Genomic DNA, 27,363 nt, shown 5'->3' on the forward strand with positions numbered 1-27,363 from the left:
ACGGGTCAGTCTAGATGTGCTGAGATGATGGAGAAGAATCCCTACAGAATCAAGGCTGTTCAACAAACTATTGACACTGGGGGGGGGGGGGGGGGGGATCCTTTAATAATCTCAGTGTTTCTACTGGGGCAGCAGTAGCTCAGGAGGTTGAGTGGCTTGACAAGAAATCAGAATGTTGCAGGTTCGGTCCTGGCTCCAGACAAAGAACTCTGCTGTTGTGTCCTTGGGCGAGACAGATAGAAAAAGTTTCTTTCTGATTTTCAAAGGAATGAAACACCTAGCACTGAACAAGACATGTAGATAAAAAGAAACCATTCATTCACAATGGCCTTGGTTTTGTTCTGAGGAGTACAGAGGGACAAACGTCTTTAGCTGCTCAGTGACTTTACACAACGTCCTTCTACTTACAGTGTTCCTCTGCTCCATCATATTTTAGAATACCCGAACTTTGTCGCACGTCATTGAATTCTTGTTCTTTTTCAGAGTGGGATCCTGTATGAACCCTGCATGTGATTGGATGGAGGTCTGATGCACACAATATGAGCAAGGTGATTGTTCATGGGGGGGGTGGGGGGTGGGGGGGGCGGTATGGAGAAGATTCAGACCCTGTCAATTTTTCACTTTGTGTTATCTTGCAGCCTTTTGCTAAAACCAATAAAAAATATATATTTTTTCCTCATTAATGTACACGCAGCACCCCATATTGAGAGAAAAACACAGAATTTTAGGAATTTCTCTAGAGTTGTTTAAAAAAAAGACAAACTGAAACATCACATGGTCCCAAGTACTCAGACCCTTTGCTGTGACACTCGTATATTTAACCCAGATGCTTTCTGTTTCTTCTGATCATCCTTGAGATGGTCCTACACCTTCGCTGGAGTCCAGCTGTGATTGATTATACTGTTGGACTTGATTAGGAAAGCCACACACCTGTCTAAAAAAGACCTTACAGCTCACAATGCAGGTCAGAGCAGGTGAGAATCATGAGGTCAAAGGAACTTTAACCCAATTGAGCAAAACAGAGAGACCTAAAAATGGCTGTCCGCCAATGTTCACCATCCAACCTGACAGAACTAGAGAGGATCCCCAAATCTTGACCCTAAAGACTCTTGGTTTTATTAGAATAGAATAGAATAGAATAGAATAGAATAGACTTTAGTGATCCCACAGTGGGGAGATGCACTTGTTACAGCAGCACCAACATTTAAGAGAATAATTTGAAGAAAAACAATAACAAAGGTACTTGTATACACATAGGCAGTAGTCTAGTATTGTAACCTTTGACCACTAAAAACCATGAATACACAGCAAAGAGTCTGAATACTTAGAACCATGTGACATGTCAGTTTGTCTTTTTTAATAAATCTGCATAAATGTAATAAATTCTGAGTATTTCTATCAATAAGGGTGCTGTGTGCATTAATGAGGAAAAAATTTATTTGATGGATTTAAGCAATTGGCTGCAATATATACTTTCTGGACCCACTGTATTTTTGGACCTAATTCTCTTCAACACGTGTAGGTTTTGAAGCAGGGTTCCCTTCAGATGTTGTTTATTTACAAATGTTGAACATTTTGATCAGCTTGACAGCTCCAGAGGTGGGAGCTGCCACCAGAAGAAGAACGCTGTGTCCTCTCAGCTGCTGGCGGAGAGTCAATGAAATCTCCATCTTAACTGAGCGGTTTAAAAATCACATCCCTGTTGAAAAAAGTGATTTCACCCATCATGAACGCGAGCATATTTTACCAGAAGTCATTTAAAAATAGATGTAATATATACAGTCCAGGCCAAAAGGTTGGACACACCTTCTCATTCAACGTGTTGTCTTTATTTTCATGACCATTTACATTGGTACATTCTCACTGAAGGCATCAAAACTATGAATGAACACATGTGGCATTATGGACTTAACCAAAAAAGGTGAAATAACTGAAAACATGTTTATATCCTATTTTCTTCTGTAACGTGATGAAGGAGCTATTTCCACCAAGGTTATTTAATCTTGTCCACAGTCCCTTTGACACAGTGCCAGAGTGCATGAAATAGCCTCAAGGTCATGCATTCACTTCTAAACTGTTTACATTCCAGCAATGAAGACAGAAGATGAAGACTGCTTTCTTTTCTTTTATTAAAAGCCAAATAACTCTATTTTCAATAAAGCTGATCAAAACAACTGTTAGTCAAATAATAACCATGTGACCGATCTGTGAAATCACAATATTATGATTAATATGTTTTAATAAGTAAATGACTTATTCTAGTCACTAGACACGCTGATACACTAAGGTAAATAATCACATGACACATTGCTGTCGCTGATCCAATCAGAATCTTCCCCATCTGAAGCAGAGTCTCTGGTGTTTATTTAATCTGTCAGCTTTGATTCGTCCAGAATCATAAACATCCAGATTAATAAAACAGTCCAACGCCATTTTAAGTTCAGTATTCAACAAGATCTCAAGATTCCCTGAAGTTCACCGCATGCTAAGTGGAGTATGGCAAGGCCATCCATACTCCTCTTTTTAAGCTAAGAACTGCCAAGCTGGGAAAACCTGTTGTTATCAACAAAACAACGGTTCCTTCAGAATAAAAGCTGAACCCGCTGACCCAAGGAGGGTCCTTTTTGACGCTGTGTAACACCTGTCGCTTTTTACCTGGAGACTATCCAAAGACTGGTTTGTCGTGCTGTCGGCGCTGTTTCATCGGCTCCAGTACCAGTGGAAGGTCGTGAACCTGGCATCCTGATCTGTACGGGAGTCTCACTGAAGGGTATGTGGATGCGACACAAATGGCGTCTCATGTTTTTATGATCACGGTTCAAACGTTGAGCAGTTAGGAGCAAGACATCATCTCCCACTCAGACTCGCTTCTCCGGAAATGGAGGTTCTGAACTGACATCGCACCAACACACACTCCACCTCACATTTCATTCCAACAAGCATCCATCATTAGAGAGTTAGTCTTGTTAAACTGTTTGAAATCATTTCGATAATACATTTTCCTAAACGTTTGAAAGTCTCTCTCTCTTCTCTGGTCTCTCAGTTCATGCAAAGTTCCCTGTAATAAAAAGAACCACTCTTCTGATTTAAATAACCCAGTGTCCATTAGATGGGATCCATACTCGATATGGATCTTTAATGTCTATGGTCATTAATTAAATTGTAACTCTTTAACACTACACTTCAAAATAGCCACCCTTTGCTCTGATTACTGCTTTACACACTTTTGGCATTCTCTTGATGAGCTTCAAGAGGTAGTTACCTGAAATGGTTTTCCACCAGTCTTGAAGGAGTTCCAAGGTGTGTTTAGCCCTTGTTGGCCCCTTTGTAAATGGTCATGGTCATGGCCTGTACTGTAGATCTGGGCACAGTAGTAGCTCAGGAAGTACAGCAGGTTGTCCAGTAATTGGACTGTTGCAGGTTTGATCCTGGCTCTCATCAGAGAATTCTGCTGTTGTGTCCATGAGCAAAAAGCTTACCCCTCCCTGCCTGCTGCTGGTGGCCAGAGGGAATGATGAGCCTGTGTATGGAAGGCTCGCCTGTGTCAGTGTTTGTAGCTGTGTGGCTACATTGTAGCTCATTCCCACCAGTGTGTGAATGTGTGTGTGTGACAGACTGTAGTGTAAAGCGCTTTGAGTCCTCTGACTCAGAAAGGTTCTGGTTCATCTCACTCATCTCAGCCTTTTACAGCAATACACGAGAATGTCTGCTACAGAGGGGAACAACAGGCCAGTTAGCTGTTCAAGAGAATGAAAATGCTGCAATTTAAAGAGAAACAAAAACCATTTTGATATTATTGGCTGCTATTGAAATTAATATGTAACATCAAAGGTTTTCTGTATTGGTTTTTACTCGTTTGACACAACTTTTGCATATCATGCATATACATTAAACCTTTAAGCCACTTCTCCTCTCACTCCTAATGTCAAAATTTGATAGATCTAAGGTTCTGAGACAATTTAGTTTGTTTCGCACAACTGGCCTAACTTAATTTGGAGTATTTTGGTTAAAGTGCCATAAATTCATCACACACTGGTGAAATTGATCCCTGCATTTGAGAGATGATCCCGACCGGGAATTAAACCCACATCTCCCAGTCCCAGGGAGGACAGGCCACTGAGAAGGTGTTATAAGTTTTAATGGTAGGAGATGTTATTAGTTTTTTAAAACGATTTTGTTTTTTCTTCTTTATGGGGGGAAGGGTGTACAGGGATGTACATAAATCATACTCTGGAAGAAAAAAGCTCAGATGTTCCTGTTTCAATACAGAGAAATACACTGGAAGAGAAAGTAGCCTCAGACAGCGGCATTTGGATTCTTACTTCATGACATTTGGACATCTCGCCTCTGATTAGCTAACAGCAATGTTGATGTTGTACCTCCACAAATCACAGAACGCCTCTCACTAAACTGTCTGCTTGACCCTTACCAATCTGGGTTCAAAAATGTTCACTCTACTGAAACAGCGCTGCATTTGACACTGTCAACCATGGCTTCCTTTTGTCCATACACTAGTATGGACATCACAGGGAAAGCTCACTCCTGGTTTGAATTGTACCTGACAGGACGTTCTTTCAGTGTATCTTAGCTCGGACGATCTTCTGCTGTTCATCATCTTTCCACAGGAGTGCCCCAGGGCTCTGTCCTAGGATCTCTTCTCTTTGCTACATTCACCACCTCACTGGGTGAGATCATTCTATCACATGGCTTCTCCTACCACTGCTATGCCGACAACACCCTGCTCTATCTGTCAAATTCTGCCAGATGACCTCACAGTCTCTGCACTAATCTCGGACTGTCTTTCTGACATATCAACATGGATGAAATCCCACTATCTCCAACAAAACTGAATTACTTGTCATCCCATCGAAACCATCCATACAGCACAATATCTCAATCCAAAGTAATTCTCTATCTCTGGCTCCTTCAAAGGCAATTCGAAACTTGTGTGTTGCGATGACTAGCTGACCTTTAAAGATCATGTTGCCTCTGTTGCTCATTCATGCCACTTTGCGCTGTATAACATACGAAATATCAAACCATACCTAACACCATATACCACCCAGCTCTTTGTGCAATCTACTGTCATCTCCCGCCTCGATTACTGTAATGCCCTTCTAACTGGTCTTCCAGTCTGTACTGTGAGACCTCTTCAAATGGTCCAGAATGCAGCGGCACATCTGGTCTTCAATCAGCCAAAAAGAGCACATGTCACCCCTCTATTCGTTGAGCTTGATTGGCCACCACTAGCAGCACGCATCACATTCAAATCGCAAGCACTAGCATACAAAGTCCTGAATGGTACGGCTCCCATCTACCTGAATCCTCTTGCAAAGGCTTACGTCTCGGCCCGGCCACTCCGGTCATCATGGGATTGTCAGCTAGCAGTGCCTACACCACGCTCAGAACAATCCAGACTCTTCTCATGTGTCATTCCACAGATGTGGAATGACCTACAAAGCACTACTAGAACAGGGGCTTCCTTGTTGGTTTTCAAGAAACTCCTGAAGACCCAGCTGTTCAGAGAGCATCTTCCAAACTAGCACCCTCCCTGCACCTGTCCCCTGCTCTACTGCACACTCCATGTTCACTTCCCTCTATGATTGATTATGCTGCCTCACTGCCAACGAGGACTGACTGAATAGTGTTTGTTGTTAGCCTCAAGGGCAACCTGATGGCTTGATTATCACCTGTAAGTCGTTTTGGACAAAAGCGTCTGCTAAATACATGAACATAGACAAATAACGCAACCATTGAGGAGTTCTGCCATGCGGTGGAGTTGCTGACGCTAATAGTTTGCTTCTACGAGCCAAAACGTTGCTGCTGTTTCCTGGATGCTAAAACAACAACAGCTTTCCCTGTTGTGAATCAAAGATGGGTGAGTCCATAAATTTTAAGTGACAGTGTGACGTAGATCTGTCAGGATTTTCTAATCTAAGAGTTTCATCGTCTATTTTCTGTCAGAAGCTAATGCAGGAGATGGGTGTAGGAGAATATGTTCATGTTCAGCCTGCATGAAAAACTCAGAGTAACAGATTATAATAAAAAATAATAAGTAAGAATATGTTGTTATTGAAGGACGTCTTTAAACAAAATTATTTTAACATTGTTTTGTATCTGATGCAGAAACTTTTAAAATCATCTGATACATAAATTCTACAAAACCAGATGTTTTCCAATATTGGGTAACTGGTCAAATAAATGTGTTAGACTATATAAAGCTAGATAATCTTTTATTGTTAGATTTAGGCTTCATTTACTACAGCATCACTGATGTGAAAAATCACAATAGAAGTTAAACTCTTTTTGCACGAGGATTTTTTGGTTGAATTTTGTTCTTTTATTTTTATATCTGTAATAGCTTGAAGATAGTGCAGTAATAGAAAAAATAAATAAATAACAAATGCAAAATGAAGATTCGTCATCATCGTCTTCCTCCGCTTATCCGGGTCCGGGTCGCGAGGGCAGCATCCCAACTAGGGAGCTCCAGACCGTCCTCTCCCCGGCCTTGTCCACCAGCTCCTCCGGCAGGACCCCAAGGCGTTCCCGGACCAGATTGGAGATGTAACCTCTCCAGCGTGTCCTAGGTCGACCCGGGGGCCTCCTACCGGCAGGACATGCCCGAAACACCTCCCCAGGGAGGCGTCCAGGAGGCATCCTGACCTGATGCCCAAACCACCTCAACTGGCTCCTTTCGATCCGGAGGAGCAGCGGTTCTACTCCGAGTCCATCCTGAATGTCCGAGCTCCTCACCCTATCTCTAAGGCTGAGCCCGGCCACCGTACGGAGGAAACTCATTTCGGCCGCTTGTATCCGCGATCTCGTTCTTTCGGTCATTACCCAAAGCTCATGACCATAGGTGAGGATTGGGACGTAGATCGACCGGTAAATCGAGAGCCTGGCCTTCTGGCTCAGCTCTCTCTTCACCACGACAGATCGGCTCAGCGTCCGCATCACTGCAGACGCCGAACCAATCCGCCTGTCGATCTCCCGATCCCTCCTACCCTCACTCGTGAACAAGACCCCGAGATACTTAAACTCCTCCACTTGAGGTAGGACCTCTCCCCCGACCCGGAGTTGGCAAGCCACCCTTTTCCGGTCGAGAACCATGGTCTCAGATTTGGAGGTGCTGATCCTCATCCCAGCCGCTTCACACTCGGTCGCGAACCTACCCAGCAAGAGCTGAAGGTCAGAGCTGGATGAAGCTAGGAGGACCACATCATCCGCAAAAAGCAGAGACGAGATTCTCCTGCCACCAAACTCGACACACTCCACACCACGGCTGCGTCTAGAAATTCTGTCCATAAAGGTAATGAACAGAACCGGTGACAAAGGGCAGCCCTGGCGGAGTCCAACCCTCACCGGGAACAGGTCCGACTTACTACCGGCTATGCGGACCAAACTCACGCTCCTCTGGTAAAGGGACTGAATGGCCCTTAACAGAAAGCCACCCACCCCATACTCCTGGAGCGTCCCCCACAGGGTGCCCCTGGGGACACGGTCATAAGCCTTCTCCAAATCCACGAAACACAAATGAAGATTATTTCAGGTAATTTTTGTACTCCCTCTGAACCATTTTGAATATTAATTTTAGTTTATTTGTACAGCTGTGGACTGTTTATTTCTTATTCATTACTGGCATGACTGGTATTTGCTTTGCAAGTGTGTGTGTGTGAGTGTGTGTGTGTGTGTGTGTGCGCGCGCGTGCGTGTGTGCGAGTGTGTACCCATGCATGTATGTGTGTGTATGCAGATGTTGGACAAAACAAATGATAATCTTGACAGTGAATCTGTGATATGAAATGAATTTGTGGCCAGTAACATTTGGGATAGGGAAGTCTGCCTTTCTGGTGAAACTGGAATCTCCAGATCCATATAACAGTCCCACTTCCATCACCAGCTTTTCACTACAGCAGTATGCCTGTGGGTGCAGCCTTGATCTCCCTGCAGTCTAAATTATGGGCCATTCCCATCTGTACCGGGTCGGCCCGGGCCGAGTAGCCCCATTCGGCCCCAGCCTGGCCCGGTTGATTCCACACATCCTTGCCTTAAGCCCATGTGGGCTGATTCTACCCACCAATCAGAGGCTTGCTCTAATGGAAGGTGTGCATTTGCTGTCAGCAGTGGGTGTGTTGGCCCTGGTCGGCCTGAAGCAGACCCCCTCGAGAAGAGGGCTGAGAATGAGCCTTGGTTGGCCCGGAAAAATACCAGGCCACCCAGATATGTAAACAACCTACACTACCCGGCCCGGGCCGACCCGGTACAGATGGGAATGGCCCAATAGATTCAGACTTTTATTGTATAAAATAATAATAATAATAAAAAAAGTGTTTTTATTTTCATTTCAATTTAACATGTCTCCCTTACTGCCTAATGTTGCAGAGCGGCCCAACTTACTGAATAATAAAAATATACTTGATATCATTATGTCAAAGCTGGGAGTGCTGCTGAGGACTCCTCTTCAGGTTCTGATTTACAAAACAGAGATTCTGAAGCGTGGGTCGTGATCATAAAATAAATCCTTCAAGGACAAAAACACTGCAGCACTGTTACGTCAGATTCTGCATTTGTTTCCAACAGGATTCGTGTTTCTGTACAAAATGTAATGTGATGATTCAGGTAAAACCCCTACAAACGAAGCAAATGGTGATATTTGTGATTGCACTTCACAGCTGTGTCATGTCTGCAGGGAGATGAGCTGTTTTCTCTCTATCCATTAGTCCATCCATTCAGAATGAGGCAGGAAACGCCCGCACGTTAAAAATGGATCATTGTCTGTAATTACAGGCTGGGACAGAGCAGGGTGCCTTTTATTTATGCAGGTTAAATCCGTTTGTATTAGACTAGTCTGGGATCTGTTGTTTTCCATAAGGAGACTCGTATGGTTCTATAAAAGGCAAAATTTCAGAGTGACACTGATGACGCAGACGCAGTGCCCGCAGTGGTATAAATGAGAGAGCTCTGCTCTCTTCCAGAGGACATGGGGGGCAGCTGAGAGCTGATCAGATCCTGAACGGCTCTCGGTGACTGGAAACGCCTCACAGAGCTGAGGGATGAACACAGCAGTGACGGTGCACTTTCCCGTTGATGGCATCCTCGAAGTGTTCAGCTCTTTCACCGAGCATCAGCAGTCAGCTCTCCATAGCGCAGCGCTATTTCCGCATCAAAAACTCTCAGATATCTCCAAAACGGGCATGGGCGTCATCAAAACTGTTAAAGAGTGCTGGAGACGGCAGGAGATGAAAGTGGTGACGCGTAGGTCCTCAAGTTCTGGAAACCAACAGGCATATCGACCTCCCCCAGAGCCCCGGATTCTGGAGTCAGGGGTGACCAAGCCCAGGAACCGGCACAGAATAGTTGTGCTCGGGGCGCACAAAGTTGGTAAAACCAACCTCATCAGGCGGTTCTTGGGGGGAGAATATGAGGAGCAATATGAAACAACTATCGAGGACTTCTATAGAAAACTGTTCTACATAGAAGGAGAGGCGTACCAGATTGATCTTCTGGATGCAGCAAGGGAAAGAGACTTCCCTGCAAAGAGGAGATTGTCCATACTGACAGGTAGGAGAGATGCTAACAGGAAATTGTAAATGTAGAGATTTTTAAACTAAACAATATGTTTACAGGTAGATGCTTTTCTAAATATGCCCTCTCCTTTCCAGGTGACATATTCCTGCTTGTCTTCAGCTTGGATGACAAAGAATCCTTGAATGAGGTCCGTGCGCTTCTAACCGAGATCAGAGCCACCAAGGCAAAGATACAAAAGCCAACCCAGCCTCTGAAAGCTCCAGTCGTGGTCTGTGGTAACAAAGCGGACCTGGACGCTCAGCGGGTCGTGAGCGGGTTGGAGGCAGGAGAAGTCCTCGGTGAGGACGTCCCATTCTTCGAAACCTCCGCAAAAACCGGCACCGGACTGGAGGCTGTGTTCACTGCTCTTGCCACACTGGGCGGACTACCTGACGAGACCAGGCCGTCTCGGCACGAGATCGTCCCCATCCTGACCTACCAGTCGCTGTGCGTTGGTGAGCGTGGCAGGGGAAGGAGGAGGCACTCGCGGGGAATCGGTGCGCCTTGCGCCGCCGTGGACCCTCTTGCGCGCCGCCCGAGCTTCACCAGCGACCTGCGGATGGTGCTTGGATCAAGCCCCAAACACAAGAAACCCGAGACGTGTCAGGTTCAATGAATCATGAAACGCCTCAGCAACCAAATTGTAGTAGTATGCTACAATGCTGATTAATGTAAGGAGTTATACTCCGTAGCACCTGACCGGTGCGTTATTTCAGTTTGTATATGACTGTTTCATCCTTTAATAAAGCATAGGCTGCTTCTGAATCAGTTCATTTGTTAATCAATGAGATACGATAAAAATAGACAAAAGCAGTCGATTTTTGTTCAGTGGTCATCAGAAGAGTGGGAGGGTGCGTGACTCGAGCATCTCCTTAAACCTCTCCAAATATAATTTGCTCACGATGAAGAGGATGACATCAAACATGATGTTACAAAGTAACATCACTGTGTGTGTGGAAAAAAAACCCAAATATATATATATATATGAATATTTCTCTCTCTCTCATATATATATATTGGGCACTGTCCAAGGTGCTGATTTCATCATATATATATATATATATATATATATATATATATATATATATATATATATATATATATATATATATGTTACGTCTCCTCTGGCGTGTGGTGAAGGGAGAACAGAGTAAAATAAAATGTCAAATAAAAAGGAATGGACAATGATGGATGGTGTCTGTTTGTGATGGGAAAATAAGTGAATGGAAGGAGTTTAACGAAATGGTTGTTTTTCAAAAGGTTTATTTACAAAAGTGGGGTAAGAGGTATTTCATAAATAAACGAAATAAACTCCCTCTGCGTAAAACAGGGAGCAGCAAACCAACAACTTAAAGCGCTCTGTTAACAAGCTGGTGAGAGGAGTCCAAGAAGGGAAAACACGCCTATTTTAAACCAAACCGACCACTAAAGAAACAAAAAGAATAAACCTAAACCATTAACAAAACTAAAACGACCTACAAAACAAAAGCTAGAAATCTCCTTAACTAAAAATCCTCCAAAACAAAACAAAGTCAAGCTAAACTGAGAATTGGGAGATTAAACAATAACAGGAGGCAAAAAGCACAATTTATCTATATCCTTTAACTACATCAAAACTATTAACTCAGGGATACTACCAGCCAACCAATATCTACATCAAAAACTCTAGGACAGTGACAGCAAGCCAAAACCTACGAATGGAGATTGTAGTAACTAGATACAGAGTCTAGGAGAGATCACAGCTTCAACACTGAGTCTCCTCTGTAGCTGTCTCCATGAATGAGGAAGTTGGGTTCAGGAACGGCTGAAGAGTAATTGGATGCAATCTCTGGTGGCCTCTGGTGGTGTGCGACTGGGTTGCAGGACTATATATATATATATATATATATATATATATATATATATATATATATATATATATATATATATATATATATAATGTTAGGAATGAAATCCTTAGTATTCAGATGAAATCAGCACCTTGGACAGTGCCCACTTTAAATCCTGTGACTAATCAGTAAATTTTTATGGAGGCTGTGGCTGAAAGACAAGACTTGATTACATTTCATTGAAGTATTTTTATAACATTGTCCTGTTAGCTGAATGAACCACACTCTTAACTTCCCACAAATTTATTAAAACACATTGCAGTAAGCATGTCTTTTCAGAAATGCTAACAGCAAAACTCATACACAATGCTTGAAAATTAAATTACAGATATGTACTGCTTAGTTTTACACCAACAGAAGTGAGGTCTGAGGAAATTACAGGCTTTCAGAGCAGGCACCACCAAGAAAATCTATTAACCTGCTGGAAATCAAGTAATCACTAAAAACAGAAAGAAAGACAACTTTTATTTAGCACCTCTTAAGATAAAAATCACAAGGGGCTTCATAAGAACAAAAGAAATTTTTATTTAAAAAATTATTAAAAACAAGCTTAAAATAACAAAATATGTATTAAAAGTGTAAGAAAAGGGAGAGAGTATATGAATAAGAAAGAGGGAAATCAGTGGATCCCGGGAAAGGCGGATTAGGAGAGGGTGATGAAGATCACACCAAATCCAGCTTGAACAGGTGAGTCTTCAGCTGCTTTTTAAAGGAGACCACTGAGTCCACTGATCTCAGGCTCAGGGGAGAGAGGTCCAGAGTCTGGGGGCCACAGCAGCAAATGATCTGTCACCTTTGGTCTTTAGCCTGGTGCTGCACAACGAGCAGGTTTTGGTCACTGGACCTCAGGGACCTGCTGGGGGTGTAGGGACTGAGAAGATCAATTAATAGAGAATTTTATTTTAAATGGAAAACTTATGACTCAAACACAAGTAATTTATTTTTATCAAGCAAACATACAAAGTACCAAACTGTTCACACAACTAGAAAAAAACGTCTCGTGTCAGCTAACAGGATTCTTAATCTCTCTGCAGCTCTTTAACAAATCTGCCTTTCTAACTCCACCAGCAAAACAGGAAGTATGCTGTCCAGTACAGCCAAACCGTCCCAGGAACATCTCAGACCCCTGGAGGGAAAAAAAGGTGGTACTTGTAAATCTGTACTCAGCATCTCTTCTCAACTTAACCTACTTTCCTAAACCCATTTTGATGATAGCAGATAGTTGTAGCCATCTATAAGCAGAGCATGTCTGTTTTGGGGAGTACACAATCAAAAACAAACAATAATAAATCACCTGTCATCCATAATCAGATGTCCACTCTGCAGCAGCTCTCTGACACCAACAGACACCCCAAAGATTTCATTAAGACCTAACACAGGGCTGAACAGCTCCCAGTGCTGGAAAAGACCAGAAAATGATGACCATGAGGATTACCTTAAATTTTATTCAGTGCCAGAGACATTTATAGAAAGTGTGTGTGCCTTTCACCTTGTGATTAATGCCCTTGGTCATTCTCATTCCCATCACCAACACCTCCTCCAATCTGCCAAACAAAAACCATTCAGGAGTGAGATCTGCCTCGACAAGGACAAGTCTGATGACAGTGCTTCACAGGGACAGAATGTTCTGGTGAACGAGTACGGAGACCTCCAATACCCGTTTCTCACACTTTCTGCAGTCTGGCTCATACTCTCTGCTGCCACATTTCACATGAGAGGAGAGTTTCTGGAAACTACAGCAGTGTCCTGCTGCCATTACCAAAAATATTTATGATGAAACACTAAAGTGGGACAACTCACAGTTGGAGGTGGCTCAGTTGTATCCGCCTCCGTGTCCCATGTCCTCTCTCCTGGACTTCACGGATCCACACGTCCGGCTCCAGAGTCTGTGTCCGGGCCTCGCGAGAAACACCTCCCTCCCCCAAAGGAACGAACCGCCCATGTGCTCCTGCCCCCCCCCCCCCCCCCCAAAAGGAAATTACTACGAGTAAAAAATACTCGTTGATTTATCAACCAAATCAATTCAATCAAATCAAAGATACTTTATTAATCCCAGAGGGAAATTAGAGTACTTACGAACAGCTCTGTGTGTATTTTGTGAGCATTATGAGGTGTTTACCAATAGGCACTTGTGCGTAGAAATGTTCCTAAATATAAGAACAGCTCTGACCGTCCACACATGTTCCTGACCCATAAAGTATTTTTACACAATAAATAATTAAGTTTTTTGCATAACTGGTGCTAAAACCAATAAAAGACACATGTGACCGACGAGAATCTGACATTATATCATGACTGTTCTGTTGGAGGACTTAGCAGTCTGGAGGGAACTCGTCCTCCGTGAGCGCACTGATCTCCCCGAAGGAGATCCTTCTGGACCTGTGATGTGATTTGTGACCCTTTGTGGAGCGACAGATAAACCGCACAAATCCGATTCCAGTTCATATTTTATTTTACAACTACGAGAACCCCCAAGAACCTCCTCTGCTCCCCGATCATACACGCCGCAATGTCAAGCTAACCAGACTGAGTGACAGCTCAGAAGAGGCTGCACTCGTCAATAAAGTTTTTGGTGTTTCTTCTGGGAAACGCCCAGGGAATTCCCTTGTGTGCTGAGGACGTAGCGTGACCAAATATGGTTACGTCAGGGCGTTTCTGAATGTAAATGACTGAGAACGGACACGAGCAGCTGGGTACGCACAGGTGGGATTTATCATCAGACGATTGCAGAGGAACATGTGCACGAGAGGCCACCGCATGTTCTATAGATCAGGATTTTGACTGTTCGTACACACACTCTAAATGTCATTGGTAGGAAGGAATATAGGACGGTTTCTACAAACGTTTGATAAATGAGGGCTCAGGACTGGATCATTTACTCTTGATGAAATCACCTGGACCAACTCCAATGTACTGTCTTCCTTTCCAGTAGCTCAAGTTGTGAAGACTCCCAGATTTCTGCACAACACAAACACACATGTTACTGTGCTACAAGTGGGCTCCTGCCTTGTTGGAATGAATAAAAATACGTAACACTGAGAGATCCCGAAGCATCCCTTTAGTTATGCTGATGAGCAGTATTGATTTGATTGATACTGTAAATTCATCAGAGAATTTCATTCAGCTAAATTGGTTTAGTTTGAATTGATTTTTAAAACATTTGTTTTGAAAATCAAAATACTTTTTGAAATCTTGGGTTTAGATCATTTTGGATCCTTATATTAAATTTGTATTTTCCTTTCCTTTAATCTTTTACAACCAGGTTTGACTCTAAGTCACTTTCCAGGGAGGACTTACGTTTCTTGCGAAGTTAGACACCTCGTACTGCTGAAAGCCGTGCTGGTGCAGAGTCTTCCTGGCATGCTGGTACATCTCTGACACCACTTCCTCATCGAGCATGGTTACATTTCCCCCCTGGACCTGTTTAAACAGCTGAGTCCCCCGCTCAAGAGTCAGCTGATACAGAGAGACGTGGTCATCACACACCTGCAGCAGCTCAGACAACTCAACTTCCCAGGATTCAAAAGTCTGACTGGGTCGTCCGAACATGACATCTACGGAAACCCGGCCAGGGCAAAGTCTCCTCGCCTCTCTGATGCATTGTAAAGCTTCCGCAGAGCTGTGGTCTCTTCCTAAACGTTTCAAGTCCTCATCCTGCAAAGACTGAAGGGTTTAACATGTGATCAACAAGAGAAAACAACACTTCATCTAAGTATCTGTGCAGGACAGAGCTAGGATTACACAAACCTGGACACCAATAGAGAAGCGGTTCACTCCAGCATGGTGGAAGTCTACTAACTTTGACCTTCCCTCTAGAGTGGGGTTGACCTCCAATGTGACCTCAGCCTGATCATGGAGGCTCGCGTGTTTGGAAATTGTCTCAAGGATAATGCTGATAGTTGAGGGGGGAGCCAGACTCGGAGTCCCACCTCCAAAAAACACGGATGTGATGCTGTAAAAATCAGAAGATAGTGATGAAGAACCTCTAAATTCAATCCCAGCACCCCTTAAATTTGAGATTTTTTTTAAATTCATTTGTTTGTGTCAAACTGGCTAACTTCACCAAACATGTAATGATCTTGTCCCAGTCTCGCCTTGTTTTCACAGCAACACTGCCTGCTCCTCATCAGCCTCATTCATCACCTGCTCCTGCCTCAAGCCTATGCCACTCACCTGCTCCTCCTGTTACTGTCTACTTCCGGCTCTTGGAGAGTACAGATGCTTTTTTCTCCTCTCCCTCCCTACTCTTCCTAAGGCTCTTTTTGTCCTGTCTGCCTGTGCATTGCGCTTCTCTACATTTCTTCTGGAAACTGGAAATTATTAAACATAGATCTGGTCAGTTGGTCTTTCAACGCGATTGACAAAATCTTGTGATCGGGAGAAGGGGCTCCCGGATGCCCCTCTGGGACAGAGCCAGCTGGGCATATCATGGACTCCTGGAAACAGTGGAACTTGATCTGCCTCTCTCAACTGTCTGTAGAGGATTCTGAAGATGTCTGGATATTCGTTGCGTTGGTGTTGGGATTTCTGCTGTTTGGCCTGAGCGGTTACCTGGCTTACCGGAAAATTAACGAGCTTTCGAGGAATACTGGCTTAATCCCGGAGATCAGGGATGGAATGTATCGTGCTGCGAACGCACAAACTCATATAATTGTCGAGATGAGTCATAAGTTTGGAACTTTGGCTGAGATTCAGGATCTGGCACAGAAGGTGGATTCCATCAAGGAGAGAGTTGACGGATCAGCACGGATTAGAATAGATGAATTACGCCATTATTGGACCTGGAGAGGTTGAAGATCGACAGAACTCTAAGGCAGAGAGGAAATTATCTCTGTCTGTACCCAAAACAATTCTTATCTGAATCTGGTGCCCTTGAAGCCTGTTAGGCTGAAGTGAAAACTCCTCCCTCAGAAGAAATGTGGAATGCTGCTGTCGCTATGGAAACTCTTTCCCTATCCCAGCTTGGACGGGACGGGACTGTGACCGGAGAAGGCCGTGGGACCGTACCTACAGAGGTGTGAAAAAACTATTTGCCCCCTTCCTGATTTCTTATTCTTTTGCATGTTTGTCACACAAAATGTTTCCAATCATCAAACACATTTAAACATTAGTCAAAGATAACACAAGTAAACACATAATGCAGTTTTGAAATGATGGTTTTTATTATTTAGGGAGAGAACAAAATCCAAACCTACATTGCCCTGTGTGAAAAAGTACTTGCCCCCTGAACCTAATAACTGGTTGGGCCTCCCATAGCAGCAATAACTGCAATCAAGCGTTTGCGATAACTTGCTACGAGTCTTTTACAGCGCTCTGGAGGAATTTTGGTCCACTCATCTTTGCAGAATTGTTGTAATTCAGCTTTATTTGAGGGTTTTCTAGCATGACCCGCCTTTTTAAGGTCATGCCATAGCATCTCAACAGGATTCAGGTCAGGACTTTGACTAAATGGTAAAATGGTAAATGGCCTGTATTTGATATAGCACCTTCTAGAGTCCTGGAACCCCCCAAGGCGCTTTACAACACAATCAGTCATTCACCCATTCACACACACATTCACACACAGGTGGGGATGAGCTACATTGTAGCCACAGCTGCCCCGGGGCGCACTGACAGAGGCTAGGCTGCCGAGCACTGGCGCCACCGGTCCCTCCGACCACCACCAGCAGGCAAAGTGGGTTAAGTGTCTTGCCCAAGGACACAACGACAGCGACAGACTGAGTGGGGCTCGAACCTGCAACCTTCCGATTACGGGGCGAGGACTTAACTCCTGTGCCATCGTCGTCCCACTAGGCCACTCCAAAGTCTTCATTTTGTTGTTCTTCAGCCACTCAGAGGTGGATTTGCTGGTGTGTTTTGGGTCATTGTCCTGCTGCAGCACCCAAGATGGCTTCAGCTTTGGTTGACGAACAGATGGCCGGACATTCTCCTTCAGGATGTTTTGGTAGACAGTAGAAATCATGGTTCCATTTATCACAGCAAGCCTTCCAGTTCTTGAAGCAGCAAACCAACCCCAGATCATCACACTACCACCACCATATTTTACTGTTGGTATGATGTTCTTTGTCTGAAATGCTGTGTTGCTTCTACGCCAGATGTAACGGGACATTTGCCTTCCAAAAAGTTCTCCTTTTGTCTCATCAGTCCACGAGGTGTTTTCCCAAAAGTCTTGGCAATCATTGAGATGTTTCTTAGCAAAATTGAGACGAGACGAGCCCTATGTTCTTTTTGCTTAACAGTGGTTTGCGTCCTGGAAATCTGCCATGCTGTCCATTTTTGCCCAGTCTCTTTCTTATGGTGGAGTCGTGAACACTGACCTTAATTGAGGCAAGTGAGGCCTGCAGTTCTTTAGAAGTTGTCCTGGGGTCTTTGGTGACCTCTCGGATGAGTTGTCTCTGCGCTCTTGGGGTAATTTTGGTCGGCCGCCCACTCCTGGGAAGGTTCACCACTGTTCCATGTTGTTGCCATTTGTGGATGATGGCTCTCACTGTGGTTCGCTGGAGTCCCAAAGCTTTAGAAATGGCTTTATAACATTTACCAGGCTGGTAGATCTCAAATACTTTTGTTCTAATTTGTTCTTGAATTTCTTTGGATCTTGGCGTGATGTCTAGCTTTTGAGGTGCTTTTGGTCCACTTCTCTGTGTCAGGCAGCTCGTATTTAAGTAATTTCTTGATTGAAACAGGTGTGGCAGTAATCAGGCTTGGAGGTGGCTACAGAAATTGAACTCAGGTGTGAAACAGCACAGTTGGGTTATTTTTTAACAAAGGGGGCAATTACCTTTTCACACAGGGCAATGTAGGTTTGGATTTTGTTCTCTCCCTAAATAATAAAAACCATCATTTCAAAACTGCATTATGTGTTTACTTGCGTTATCTTTGACTAATGGTTAAATGTGTTTGATGATCAGAAACATTTTGTGTGACAAACATGCAAAAGAATAAGAAATCAGGAAGGGGGCAAATAGTTTTTCACACCACTGTAGGAGTCAATGTGCCCTCAAACCCATTATCTCCCACCCCCGTCCAAACGGAGGTGATGAGCGCTGTTCCATGCGGCTGTGCACTCTGAAGTGAGGAGAGTCCCAGAACCCTCCATCCCCACCTAGTGGACACTTATGTTTTGTATCGTCTGAAGTCTGTGTGCATATCTGTCTGAGGTGTTTTGTTGCATAGCAAAGCTATCCTCTCTGTCGGGGGTAACTCTGAAGTGCCTTTTTTCCCTCCCCCTGACTCTATCCTCATATAAACCCTCGTTGATCTATAACGGTAGTGCGACTCGTGTTGCGAATGACCACAGTTACAATTCTTGACATGTGTCTATGTATGTATGTCTGATCTTGGAATTGTTTGTACTGAAACAATTGCCCCTCGGGGACTCTCTGCCCTCTGGGGTGAGTGCTGGGGGGAGGGGTCTTGGTCCACCAGAATGTTGCTTGGCGATTGGACAGGCGGCTAGTGAGTTGCGGTGGGCCTATTGGGAGGTCGGTGGTGCTGGGAGGGCAGCAGTAGCTCAACAGGTTGAGCTGGTTGTCCAGTAACCGGAAGGTTGCAGGTTTGATCCCTGCTCTGGACAGAGAATTCTGCTGTTGTGTCCTTGGGCAAGACACTTAACCCACCTTGCCTGCTGGTAGTGGTCAGAGGGACCGGTGGTGCCTGTGCTCGGCCGCCCCAGCGCGTCAGTGCGCCCCAGGGCAGCTGTAGCTATACTGTAGCTCATCACCACCAGTGTGTGAATGTGTGTATGAATGGATGAATGATACACTGTAGTGTAAAGCACTTTGGAGTCCTCTGACTCTGAAAGGCGCTATACAAGTGCGGGTCATTTATCATTTATGAGCTGCAGGGCCGAGTGGGAGTTTGTGGGTCTGCTCTTCTCTGCAGGAGGAGGGACTCTGTGATTCTGATGAAACTAATTTGGGAGGATGGGGCTGTTGTTAGTGGGGAAGCACACGGATGGTTCATGTAGCTGTGGAGAGCTGGAGATGGTGGGGCACGTCCTCCTGCGTTGTCCCATTTGCTCAGTCGAACTGAAGGTCCTGTTCAGTTTATTGGGTTCTGCTGGTGTTACGGAGTTTAGCCTGTGGGCCTTGTTGGGGGAGAGTGGGAGCGCTGCTGGCTTTTCTGTGGAAAATCGGTGTTTATGAGAGGGTGTGTTCTCACTTGGGTGTAGTTTTGAGGATTCTGTGGCAACAATATGCAAATAGGCGTCTAGCCTGCCTTTTTCATTGAAGAAGACTCTTCCAGATTATTGAAAGCTCTCTGCTACTAAATTCTCCAGCCTTCTCACGCACTTGTTCCACGGATCTTGACCCGCTTTTGCCCTTCTGAATTTCTCCTCCTCACCTGGCCCTTGTTGGATTTTTCCTTTTGCCTCTGGCTCCTGGATCCCGACCTTGGACGGCTCCCTGACTCCTGCTATTGGCCTCTCCCTTGCTGGTTATCTCCTGTTCTCTGCTCCACTGGACTATCAGTTATTGCCTATGCCCTGTCTCCTTCCCATCGTCTCTCGGACCTTTTCCCTTTTTTTACTCCTTAATAAAACTCTTAAGGTGTTTCTGTTTGTTGGTGTGTTTACGGGTCCGCCAGTCATAACAAAACTAGTCAAATATAAAGACATACGGTAGGTTTAAATGTTATATTTTAACAACAAAAATACAGCTAACCCTTCCTGCCTCAAAGTTCATTTGATCCTGCTCAGCTTTTCCGGAGCGCTGCCTTCCTGAGGGCTGATATGTTTATGGGGTCTTTGTGTGGGGCAGTCCTGCATTTCCAGTACTTATCACAGATCCTGCAACTTGAGACACTGTTCCGCATTATTGACGGTCTCCTGTTTCACATTATTATGTGGAGAGATGGTGAATGTGAATAGGAGGCGCAGTTGAGAAGACTGAAGACATTGTAAAGCTGTTCGGGGCGACTCTGACAGTCTTTGTGATGTTCCTCAGTCATTTCTCTGTGTCACAATGCAGGTTAGTGCTAAAGAAGCCCAAAGAACCTTCTATCACAGGTGTTGGGATGAGGCCAAACCCTTTAACCCTCCCACTGTCCTAATGGGTCCATGTGGCAGGGGTGAGGAGTGAGCACCACCTCACCCCTGCCACAAGGACCTCAAGGGATAAAGCATCAATCCTGCTCAGTGGTCAACTTTCCTCGCGGGGTCACCTATAAAGACAGTGGGAGGGTTAAAGCACAGTTGAAAGAACTGATGTGAAGCCTTGATGATTTATTCTGAGAAAACTGATTTTTAAGATTAGATCTGACATTCACTTTTCGGTGACCTTTTTTCCTTCCCAAAATATGTCCTACCAAAGACTTGTTTGAAAAACCATCATTTTATCTCTGTTTTGAAATTAAGAAGGAAAAAAATAAAACTTTTATTAAGAGAGTATGGATACTTTTAAATTGGAAGTAGATATTAGTGGAAATAAGGTAAAAACAAGATAAATCTAAAAATATGGTATTTTAGTGTCATTTTGTTGTTGAAATTCAGATGAAGCTGAAGTTGGTTCCCATCTGATTTCTGATTAGGAAAGGACAATTCTGAATTTTTTTCCACTCATGAGCACTTTTAATCTGCTATTATAAAACGACAGCGCCCGGGCCAGTGTGGGGTCTGTGCTGAAGTTGTGAGGTTACCAAGACTATATTTGTAAAATCTAAAATCCCAATAACACCCAACAGCATCAGACACGAAAAGGGGTCAAAGGTGAAATAGGTGAAAATTTTAGTTAGCAGATGTAATTTCCCACATTCTAGTGCTTTTAACAGGTTAATTATATGTAAATGATTGGTTTTTAAATTAACAACTTAAAAATTAGCTTTAAAAACTAAATAAATTATCAATGAAATAAGATAAATAAATAACATGACATGTCAGACCTGGTTTGTTAATTTGTTTGAACCCAGTGTTTCATTTGAAATGTGACCAAGTACGTTTCTTTACCACCATGGATGGATAATGCTTCGGTGGTTTAAGGTGCGTCCTCATCTCCTCATATTGTGCGGCCAGTCTCTCTCTCTGTCTCTGCTGTCCGAGCGCAACTCATCACCCTCAAATTAAATATCGACCCAAATCTGACCCGACCCGATGGGCTCGCTCTGTTCAAATCGTACGAGCGGAGTTGGAGCTGTCTGGAGATGTATCTAGGAGACCTCTAGACAAGACGCGTTGGTGATTCACCGGTTCCCACGGATTTATTTACCGGTATTTATTTATTGTACTGACAGTGTTGGACACATCCTAAAAATCCTCTTGAATAATTCCCCTTGTGGGTAATATTAAAGGGACTTTACGGAGTTTTGAAATTTTATGCTCGCGATTGCCCCCTCAGGCCAAAAGCGTAACGGCAGCGTCAATAGTAGGCTCGTGCACGAGGCGCGCATGCTGTACGTGCACACTCCATAACGAAAATAACAGCTGAGACAGTCAGCTCCGTGTGTGTGTGTGTGTGTGTGTGTGTGTGTGTGGCCCGGAGGACAGAGGACAGGAGAACGCGCAGCTAATTAATTAAATAATTTGGTTCTGTACCGTTCTCTTCAGCACAGACAAAGGTTTAAGATGGGTCAGTCCTCCTGCATGCTCAGATCATTCCCTTCCCTTGCTTGAAAAATTGTTCCAAAATGAAAGTTGAACCCACATCTTTTTTATCTGTGAAGTTGGCACTGCCTCACTCTCTGCTGCTAAAGCTACTGATAGCAAACGCTACGGGCTATGCCTGAGCATGGACGTGCATGAAGCAGCCTGCTCGACCCGAGCAGCTCTCTTTTTCTGTGATTTTACAGAAAAACAGGCAATCACAGTAAAAATGCCAGGGCTCATTCTACAGGACCAGGGCATTGCAGGAGAACGTATGAAGAAGAAATGTATTATTTCTATACATGTTTTGGCTGTCAGACTTCCATAATGCCCCCTTAAAACTGGTTAAACTGTAAAAACCGGCCTCGCTGTATACCTCCCCCCCCCTCCCCCCCCTATGTTCTCATCGGATCTGTACGAATCACGTAGGTGACCCATTTTGCACTCAAAACAGCTCAATTACTAAAAGGTGAGGGATTTTCATGTCGGCAGTATAAGCAAAACTCTAGGAGTTATAACTATATGTCTGTAAAGGGGGCTGGGGGCTCAAACCTGGACCAGATTATTTATACTGATAGTAGAATCTGTTAAACATAGTTTGTGATTTGTGAAACTTTTGTGATCTGTGAAAATGTGTTTTTCTTTTGTTTCACAAATGTGGGAATATATATTTGTTAAAAGGTACAAAAGAGCTAAATTTATCTTGCCTGGCCGCTGGTGCTTAGCCCCCCTAAACCTTTGATGCTAGGATCGCCCCTGTTACCAGTAATCATGCAGAACCAAAAGCTGGTGATGAGGTAAATCTCCTTACCAGGATACCTGACTGAGCTGCAGCAAAGTCTCTGTTTCCCTCTGAAGACACTCCGCCATGACGTGGCCATTGTTGTCTTTGGGTACGTACTTGTTGAAGTTGCAGTAGGTGCATCTTCTGAGGCAGTAAGGCCACTGAAACGAGGAGGAGATTTAAACAGGTGTCGGTCTGCACTCGAAGTGCTCATCGGGAAAATTGAGCTCACGTGCACGTAAAGAGACGCCTCTTTGGTGAGGTTGTTTGAAGCAGACACATCTTCAGTCACGATGTCTGTGGAGAAGCGGCGCAGCCTGCAGGAGAGGACGCGGCTGGCCGCAGGAAGCGCGCGTCTCATGCTGCTGCTGCCCGATCACCGGGGCGTTCCTCCCTCGGCGCGATCAAACAAGAGCGCCGTGGAGTCCGTCTCCATAGCAACACACACGCTGAACACGTTTCTATGGCAACCAACTACGACATAACAGAACTTCAGCACATTCAGTATCCATTCAATATGACATACAACTAAACCGGATGTACGTCATCAGCTTATTTCCTTCCTTTTTGTTCAATTGTTTGTCCACACGGGGGCGCTGTAGTTCAGACCTGATCAGTACTCGCACTAAAGAGCTGTTTTAGAAGGTATTAATGATGTGCATCGTTGGTATGCAGCAGTTTTTAATGTGTGAGGAAATAACTTCATTTAATATGTTCAACCAGTGAAGTTGTCCTAAACTGTGGATGATGTGAGAGGATTTTATGACCCAACCTCTGCATGATTGTCTGTAAAGCTGCAAACATGATTAACACAGGTCCTACAGCACTGTGCAAAAGATTTAGCAGGTGTGGAAAGGCTGTAAACAAAAAATGATTTCTAAAACATGGGTTTTAATCATTCATACATCAATAAAAAGCAGTAAATGAAAAAAGGACTCTGAATCAAAACAATATTTGGTGTGACCATTCTTTGCCTTAAAAGCAGCATCAGTTCTTCTAGCAACAAACTTCTAGATGAAGGAACTGGGCTGGAGTTGCAGATGTGCCAAAAAGCGACTGGCTGCCAAAAAATGATTAGCCACCGCGGGATCTCGTACGGTTAGGGTAATTGCATTTCTAGACGAAATTCCCCAGGATTTTGCCTTAAAACTCGGCATATCTAGCAATATGGACATTGAGAAAGCAGAGATAACCTCATCTGGTACTTAAACAGATGTTTATCGCGGATATTAGTTTTTTCCAGTTCGGAAGTTGTTTTAAGTGTTGCGATTTGTCTTAAACATTCACAATGAGGATATATTAATCCTTTTTGCAATATTTGCGATTGAATGATGGTTTGTGGTAAGAACCGGTTTTAGCAGTCTTCAAGGACCCGGTGTCGGTACAAGATCTGCTCAGGTGCAAGATCGGCTCGGGGTCCGTCGACTGCCGATGACGTCAAAGTAGTTGATTGGCTGAACATGAACCTTACGGAATTACGTAATCATGTTACGTTGTTATCACGTTACGTTGGTCCAGGCATATCTTTCGGTTGGAAAGATGGACAACTTTTACAAAGAAATCCATCATTACCTCTTTGAAAATACACTTTTAGCATAGAGCTGCAAGTATATTAGGGCTGAAAGATTAACTGCATGTGCAATTAAATTGCGATGTGACAAAAGGAGATTTTCTAATCACAAAGGCTGCAATTTGGCAGCGAGTGGTTAGCACAATGCTAATATACGTGGAAAAACCCATAGGAATGCTAATGCTAATATCACCGATTACATTATTACAAATTATGAATTAGAAACTTGCCAAATGATTACATTTGGAGTCTAATAGAAAGTAAAACTACCATCAATCAAATAAGTACAGACAGGTATTTTAGTAAAGCCAGAAGAGTTTTGGCTAGCAGCTATGAGCGTAACTGAACTACGCATGGACAAGACGTCAAAAAAACACAAAATACTTCAATGAACGGGACACACTTCTTTCCTGCAAATACAATTTCACAGGTGTTGCTAATACCAATGATCCTCCAAGGGATGTGCTCAAAGAGGAGTTCAACATTATGAATACAATATAGTGTTTTATTTACAAATACCATTATAAATACAAACTTACATCTTCAGAAACATTATTTTAATAACGAAACTGCTAAATTCTTTCCAACAGTATAGATGTGTAGTGTATTTTGTCCGAGTGGGTTTGCCGTACTTTGACGTCATCGGCAGTCGAAGGACCCCGAGCCGATCTTGCACCCGAGCAGATCTTGTACCGACACCGGCCTTGCTAGACCGGCGAGGACCTGTACTCATAAGCATCCTTCCTGTGGATTCGGACACACCCTAAGTGTTGACTGGTAGCAATGTTTCGCATTGAATGTGATTTATAATTGGTGGTCTTGATTTGATTTGCTGTTTTTCATAAGATAATATGAAATTATTTTTGTGTGTTATGATTTTGATGGACTTCTTATTTTAGGGGGAAGAAGATGTGAGGTCTTTGCCCTTCGGGCCACCGTAGTTATGTATGACATGGGTACGTCGTTGTTGGTTGCTGAGAAGCTAAGCTATGTAATGTGCCGCTGCTACCAGAATGGATTAAAAGAAGTTCCTAACTCCTATAACCGCCTCATCATTATACTTACCTGAGATAACGGTGCGGAACATAACAAGGACCATCACTTCTGGGACTTCTTGTTGTTCTTTGTGCTGAGGGTAATTCTAAATGAACTTAGCTGTTGGGGTTACCCACTTTAAATTTTGTAAATTGATAAAAAAAAACAATCACTATTTATGTCTGAAAGCAATCTGTCTTTATAGCAGTTTTCCAAACTTGTCTACGCATGGTACTTTAAGTACTTTTGTTTACATTCAAATGAAGCTAGCTTGTACCAGGCTCCTAATAATACCTTCATTTCTTCTTCTAAACAACTATTTTTTTCATTAGGTAAAAAAACACAATGCAAGACCAAATCCCAGCGTTTTGTGTGCAGTTAGCATGTTCTTTCCATGCATGAGTAGGTTTTCTCTGTCATGGTCTGCGTCTTTCCCCATGTGTCTCCTGATGTTCTCCATCCCTCTCTAGACTCCCCTTTTGTGTCTCATAGCGCCCTCATGTGTCCTTTATCTGCATCTCATTTATGTGTCTACTGTTTGTAGCCCTTCAGGTCACCCCCAGTCCCTCCAGTTGTAGCTCCAGCCTCTTTGTCCCCAGCTCGGTGTGTGTGTGTCATTCCCCAGCTCACTGTGTGCGTGTGTTTGTGTGTGTGTGTGTGTGTGTGTGTGTGTGTGTGCGTGTGTGTGTGTGTGTGTGTGTGTGTGTGTGTGTGTGTGTGTGTGTGTGTGTGTGTGTGTGTGTGTGTGTGTGAGTCCTTTCCTCAGTCTTTAGGTTTAGTTTTGTGTTTTATATAGTTTTAGGTTTATCTGCCCTCCTCTGGTTCTGTTTCCCCATTCAGATAATTGTTCTCACCTGCCTTCCCTTCAGCCTCACTCCACACACCTGCTTCCTGTTTCCCTAATTGCTCCTCCCAGTCTATATAAGCCCTATCTTGTCTCTGTGTTGTGTTGGTCCATTTTTGTTTGTCAGCGTTGTTTTTGGTGCTCAGTGTGAGCTTCCTGCCCCGTCCCCAGTTTGTGCTCTAAGTAAGCTTTCTTCTCATGTTTCTGGATTTTTGGATTTTGGCTTCCTGCCTTTTGGATTTATTTTTGTTCTTACAATAAAAGGATTTTTACTTTATATCAACTCCTGCCTCGTGTCGTCTGGGTAATCTGCATATTGGGTCCTAACCATCCTCTCAACGCGACATCCTCTGGGAGGTCCGGTTTCCTCCCACAGACAAAAATATGCATGTCTGGTTAATGGGATCCTCTATTGAACCTGTGTGAGTGTGTGAATGGTTATGTGTCCATTGAGCCCTCTGTCTCTTACCTGATGTTAGAAACCAGCTCCTTGTGACCTTAGTGAGGGAAAGTGGTTCAGAAAATGATTTATAATAATAATAATCAATATACATTTTTATAAATGGGTTCATTTTAATTTTAAATACATTATGGAACAAAGAGGACACATGGGCAACCGAACACCAAACTCAAATCTCTTTTTGAATTAAATGACCCCAAATATCATCTTGGAGCTAGTAGATAATAACAGCATAGATCACTGGCAGCACTAGCCTTCTCTGGAAAAGAGATTTTTGCTGCTCTAATGAGACCTTGTTGGTTAAGGAAAAATCAGAACTGAGGAGCGTTCTCAGTCTATATTTAACAGTGTGGAGTCCCTGTATCCTTTAGTGTACGGATGCTTTGTTAAAGCCCACTAGCTTGCATCTGTCCCCATCCTTTAATGAGTTATTGATGATACAATGACATATCCTCACAGGATAAAGTCAAAACCAGAGCAAACAAATGTACACAATCAAATAAACTGCTCATCTCAGATTTATTTCTGTTAAATAAAAAATAAACTTCCACAACATTCATCTATCAAGCAAAATGGAGCAGAGAAATCTATCCACTAATTAAATAACAGCGTTTGTTCAAAACGGATGTGCTCACTGCT

General features: G+C 43.6%; 2 protein-coding genes across 4 annotated transcripts; one reads left to right on the forward strand and one right to left on the reverse strand.

Moving 5' to 3' along the window:
- Positions 1-8,860: 8,860 nt before the first annotated feature.
- Positions 8,861-10,323, forward strand: rasd2a (RASD family member 2a). The gene is made up of 2 exons (XM_015974775.3): positions 8,861-9,560; positions 9,662-10,323. The coding sequence occupies exons 1-2, from the start codon at positions 9,053-9,055 to the stop codon at positions 10,180-10,182; spliced, it is 1,029 nt and encodes a 342-aa protein (XP_015830261.1). The 5' UTR covers positions 8,861-9,052; the 3' UTR covers positions 10,183-10,323.
- Positions 10,324-11,956: 1,633 nt separating this feature from the next.
- On the reverse strand, positions 11,957-23,400 carry rsad1 (radical S-adenosyl methionine domain containing 1). 3 transcript variants are annotated; one of them, XM_054737870.2, is made up of 9 exons: positions 23,048-23,400; positions 22,843-22,976; positions 15,203-15,407; positions 14,753-15,118; positions 14,350-14,413; positions 13,256-13,403; positions 12,945-12,999; positions 12,750-12,853; positions 11,957-12,308 (listed from the first exon to the last, which is right to left on the reverse strand). In XM_054737870.2, the coding sequence occupies exons 1-9, from the start codon at positions 23,174-23,176 to the stop codon at positions 12,245-12,247; spliced, it is 1,269 nt and encodes a 422-aa protein (XP_054593845.1). In that variant the 5' UTR covers positions 23,177-23,400; the 3' UTR covers positions 11,957-12,244. The 3 variants fall into 3 exon arrangements, with proteins under 3 accessions (XP_054593845.1, XP_054593844.1, XP_015830256.1); XM_054737869.2 differs by having other exon boundaries at positions 11,957-12,326; XM_015974770.3 differs by lacking the exon at positions 11,957-12,308 and adding an exon at positions 12,340-12,581.
- Between the last annotated feature and the right edge of the window lie 3,963 nt (positions 23,401-27,363).

Source organism: Nothobranchius furzeri, chromosome 5 (genome assembly GCF_043380555.1).
Source record: "Nothobranchius furzeri strain GRZ-AD chromosome 5, NfurGRZ-RIMD1, whole genome shotgun sequence".
Taxonomy (NCBI): domain Eukaryota; kingdom Metazoa; phylum Chordata; class Actinopteri; order Cyprinodontiformes; family Nothobranchiidae; genus Nothobranchius; species Nothobranchius furzeri.